The sequence below is a fragment of the Pteropus vampyrus genome, unplaced genomic scaffold (assembly GCF_000151845.1).
Source record: "Pteropus vampyrus isolate Shadow unplaced genomic scaffold, Pvam_2.0 Scaffold241, whole genome shotgun sequence".
NCBI lineage: Eukaryota > Metazoa > Chordata > Mammalia > Chiroptera > Pteropodidae > Pteropus > Pteropus vampyrus.
Genome location: NW_011889022.1, coordinates 1,285,853 through 1,291,000, shown reverse-complemented (window position 1 = coordinate 1,291,000; position 5,148 = coordinate 1,285,853). Strand labels below are relative to the sequence as shown.

The window sequence follows — 5,148 nt, the reverse complement described above, 5'->3', positions numbered from 1 at the left end:
CTAGTCCCTCTGTGTTTACAGAGGTGGTCCGTATGCCCTGCCCAGGGCAAACACTTCAGCTGTGCTCTGCCTCCTCTCCTGGCTACCCGACTGGCTGATAATGGGGGCCGTGTTGGGTGTGAGTAAATTATACTCAAAATTCCACTTGCGTGTGTACGCGCACACGTGTTTTCCTGGGGAATCCGTTGCTTTTGTTAGTGCTTCTAGTCTGACTAAACATATTTCTGAAACACTAGGTTCCATCCCGGAAGCCGGGACCACCCTACCCCCAGGCACAGCTGTGATTTCCTCAGGGAGCGGAGCCGAACTGGATTCTCTCTGGATGAACTGGGAGAGTCGCTTTAAGAGACCAGAATAACTTCAGTCTCCTACCATTTGAACCCGGAACAAAGACTAATCTGCTCATCTCCTCTGGCCTCGGACACCTGTTGGCACCTCAGCACATCACCTGAGGAATAGTGAAGCTGCCACCCCTGGCCACCAGTCAAAATAAAGCCACTCTTCCTCTGAGTCGATGCCAACAGCTGTACCATCCTCCGCTTCTCCTGCCGACAGCAGTCACCAGGCCGGGACTGGGGTAAGGCACCCGGCAAACACGTAGGGGACACTCCTCTCTGAGGCCCACACCACAGCTGCATTCCAGACTCAGAGGCTCCTTACGTTTCGCACCCCGGGCGTCTCTGTGTGTCACCTGGTCCCTGTGCCGCACACCGCCACCCCTTCCACATCCTGTCCTCCAGGCTGAGGGGGAGAGAGGGGCAGATTATTTACACAGCTGGTGACTGTGGCGCTGAGTGTGGAAGCGAAGGAAGTCATGCAGAAAAGGGGGCAGCGAGGGTGGCAGTCTGGGGACGGGAAGAGAAGCGGGGGTTAGAGATGGGTCTGACACGGGAGCTGGGACCAGATGAAGCTACGTGGCTTTGAAGGGGACAGTGAGCACCGCGGGGCCGCCGGGAGCTCGCTCTTATTGGGGCTGGCTGGGCAAGACAACTGAACGCCTTCTCAATCTTATTTTCATAGAATCACATCAGAAAATCCTAGGCTGCCGAGGGAAGAGGAATTCAGAAAATCTCCGTAGAACTAACACTACGTGTTAACTTTTTCAATGTCTGGGAAGGCTTCTGGGCACATGCGGGACTTCTGAAGCTGGGCCGACTAAGATGTAAGGCCCTTGTGCGACTGTTACCTTTGAGGGGGACGGGGCTGTATGCGCAAAAATCAGGATATTGAATTAAACAAAATGAACAGCTTGCATTCGAGTCACATTTTATAGGTTACGAAGTTCTGGCATTATCGTTTTCATTACCAGTGTTTTCCCTGTGCCCGTGCCCGTGTCTGTTCTCAGTTCCTAAAAATTGATTTCCGTTCCCCGCCTGTTGGTTGGGCCTTTTCTTTAAAATAGCTTTATTGAGATATAATTCACATACCATACAATTCACCGATTTCAGTGGTACGACTCACTGGTTCTCAATATTCACAGCTGTGCGGCCATCACGACAATTATAGAACCTTTCCTTTACCCTCAAAAGAAGTCCGGACCCCTTAGCAGCCACGCCGCCCCCCACGCCCCACCACCGCCCCCAGCTCCCTAGATGTGCATAACCACTGAGCTGCATTCTGTGAATGCGCTTGTTCCGGACGGTATATTTTCATTTTTTTCTTTAAAGTGCCTTTGGGGGTTAGGGATTCTTAGTTTTGGAATTCTTAACCCCAGAAAGGCGGGGGGGGGGGCGGTCTCGGATGCATCAGAGTGTGGGAAATAGAAGGGGAAGGGAAACATACTCACTTCACCGCTACTGTGTGCCAGTTTGGATCGTTACTTTCACAGCCATCCGAGAGCCCGGATCTAACTGCTGAAGAAACAGACACATAGAAATGAGCTCGCCGAAGGTTAGAGAGTCAGTAACAAGGCAAACGGAAGCTTTGCTTTTCCGACTGGAGCCGGCTCCTCTCTCCAGCAGGTCAGTAGTTTTCTAACTCCCCCCACCCCCCCGCCCCGCCCGGGCCTACAGTCACCTGGAGGCCTTGTCAAACACGGATGGATGGCCGTGGCCGGGCTCCCCCAATAGTTCTGATTCCCTGGCACTGGGGCGGGGCCGGAGGGTCGCAGTCCCAGGTGCTGCTGCTGCGGTGACAGGCGCTGTCCTGCTGCCCGAGCGTGTCTGAGAGCACAAGTGATTCCGATCTCAACGCTAGATGCCGAAATGGCTGTAATGTCATCTGGTCATCTTTTCGGAGCAGTACTTACGATCTGTCAGAGCAAGTGCTGATTGACAAAAGGCAGAAAGCAGGAAGGCCCTGCGGAGAACCGAAATGCTTCAGAGACAAAGCGTGATAACGTTTTTCTTCTGCTGGGAAACATGTTAAGAAGAAATTAGGGAATCGGCCATGGTGCACGAAGCACCTAGAGGCGGGCCTTTTCGGTCGGAGGCACATGCGACGTTCTTGTCTCGTCGGGACCCGCGGCTCCTCACAGAGAGCTGGCAGGCAGGCAGGGGAGGGCCGCAGCACCGTCTCCTTTGGCGACAGCTGTACTTGCTACTTGCACACTCATGCTGACTTCATCCGTAAATGTGAACTAGGCCAGGACTGAGCAGGCTGAAAGCTGCATATATAAAAAAGAATCATCGCAGATCTCAAGAAAATGTATTTCCTTGGATCTGTTCTAACTCTGGGTTTTATTGAAAAACACTTGTTTTTTTTTTTTTTTTTCTTTAGGGGGGGGAAGAAGGATGGCTAAAAAAAAAATCACTTAATTCAGAATCCGCAGTGTAATTGCTACAGTTGGCTCAGATGTGATTTGAGCATCCTGAGCTATGGGGTTTGGTGACCGGGCTCCCAAGAGAGGATGACACAGCACAGGGAATAGCACAGCCTGCCTTGCTTTACAGAGAGCAAAGAATGAGAGTCCTTGTCGAGGTCGCTCCAGCTGGGATGTTCTCAGTGACCTAAACGGACACAGTACCTCAGGAGTAGGTGAGCCAGCCCCAGGGTCCAGAAAGAGCAAAAATGCAGCAAAGTGCAAACAGGCGTACAGGGTACGGCCGGAAGTCCTCTGCCTTCCCTTTACGGACAGCTTTTGTTTTTCCAAAGCACTTTTATGTGTATTAACTCACACGGAGGTCGTATTATTACTAATCAGGGTGCAGAGAAGTGTAATGAGTTAGCTAAGTTAACGGGTTGGTTCAACTAGTTAATAGACACACAAGAACTAGATGTAGACAGTTGCTTCGAATGCCGGAAAAAACGAAGCATTCAGAAATAAGCGTGCTGACCACATAAATACAATCTGGGGAACATCACGTTTCCTTCCAAGACGGTGGAAGTCAAGTTCACTTGTTGGCACTGTCTCACCTCTCCCGTGTTTGTTCATTCGTGTATTCCCGCGATATGTCCTTGATGCTGCCGTCTCGCCGGTTGTGCCCAGTGGCCTTGGGAAGGCAGGAATGAGACGTGGCATCTCTTCGTTCATTCAATAAATCTTTACCAAGGCCCTACTATGCGCCAGAAACTGTCCTAGGTGCTAGGGATATAGTAATTAAAAACAAGCAAACAACAAAAGCAAACAATGTGCCAGCCCGTTTCGAGTAAGCCACTTAAAACTAACAAAGCCACGGGAAACGGAAAACGAGTTCTGTAAAGACGTGTGTGATGGCCGGGCAGGTGACCAGTGTGAAAGAGCAAGTGTGGTACACTGAGAACGGTGGGCCCTAGTGGCCGTTAACTGTCAAATCTTCCCATTTATACTTGAAATTTTAAAATCTTGTGGGGAAAGGTGATAGGAATAAGGGACGGGGGACCGGGGCAGAGTTCGCGGAGGCGGTGGCGTTCATTTAGGCTCCGCTTCCTCTCAGCTGCTTCATATCCCATTAGCTACGGGTCCCTCAAGTTTCAGAATCCAGCAGGCCCCATCTTGGGCTGTAAGGAGCGCTGCAGAAGCTCTTGAGGTCGTCAGGTCTCTAGTGGAGGAAACAGTTGGGGGGAGAGGCCCACTCAGGAATCGGCTGGGACCCGGCCACCCCACTGCCCTTCTGAAGGCCCTCCCGGATGCCTGCCTCTCCCGGTCCTAGTTTCCTGTCTGAGCTTATGCGGAGTTGGTTTTGGATGGTGGCCTGAAATATTTCAAAAGTGAAAAGAACATTTGTGTTTTCTAATGCTCTTAATTTTTTTTTAGTAATTTTTTTCCCAAAATGATTCTGGATTTAAGGTGCTTTACTGAGTTTTCAAAGAGAATGCCACTGACTTGAGCCGCCTTTCAGCCGGCAGGGCCGGGTTCACAGGCGCGCCGCTGGCCTTGCTATTCTGGTCTCCCCTGTGCCCCCGTGGACTCTCCTTTCTCGCACGGTCTTTTAGGGGCCCTGTCTCTGCGAACACTTCTACAAGGCGCAGACGGCCCCAGGCACTAGTCTAAGACCTTTAGACCTAATAATTCATTTAACACAGCCCCCCGGGACGTCGTCGCGGTGATTCCCCCTTTAACAGACGAGAGCCCCGAGGCACGGTGAGGAGGCGCACTTGGCTCCGGGCTGCCCGTGAGAGCAGACATCTGGCCCCAGGGCTGGACGCTGCTCCGAGCCACCGATGGTGCCCTTCCAGCTGCCCCAGCGGGCCCACCTCTGAAAACCAGTTCAGCTGAGCCGTGAAAGAGTCCACGCGGCACTAAGTATTATGCTAATGTTTCCGCAAACCCTCACTCCGCGGGAATCTCGGTGTTTGGGGTTTCAGGCTGCGGTGTAAAAGGCGCTGATGCTGGGCGGGAGGGCGCCCCTCAGATCAGCCCCTCAGACGGCCCTTCTCTAGGGAGTCGCCTGTTGAGGATGGCGTTTGGGGGTTTCCGAGAGAGGAAATGTTTAAAGCCAGCGGCTGACATATTATTTTGGCCATCAGCAAAGGAAAAAAATCCTCATTTTCAGAAAACGCAGTCCTTAGCCCGGATAACGGGCAAATGACATTAACTCTTTGTTTGGTCTTAATCTCCCGAGCTTGTTCTAATTGTGCTGCTCAGACCTGCGGCATCCCCGCCACGATCCGATCCTCCTGTCGCGTTTGGAATGGGTGGTGGCCCGCGAGTGAAGACGCGGCGCTCCCTGGGTGCGCCCGAGGCGGTGGGGAAGGGTCCGCCGCCGGCGGGGGTGGGGGTGGGGGTTC

General features: G+C 52.5%; 1 protein-coding gene across 1 annotated transcript in view; it reads right to left on the bottom strand.

The window, feature by feature from the left end:
- Nucleotides 1-5,148, bottom strand: part of TMCO1 (transmembrane and coiled-coil domains 1) — a 46,115-nt gene that overhangs the window by 39,214 nt on the left and 1,753 nt on the right. Inside the window, exons 3-4 of the mRNA XM_023519925.1 lie at nucleotides 2,536-2,559; nucleotides 359-368 (exon numbers count right to left, since the gene is read on the bottom strand). Of these exons, the coding sequence (XP_023375693.1) occupies nucleotides 359-368; nucleotides 2,536-2,559 (34 nt within the window). The remainder of the gene's footprint in view (nucleotides 1-358; nucleotides 369-2,535; nucleotides 2,560-5,148) is intronic.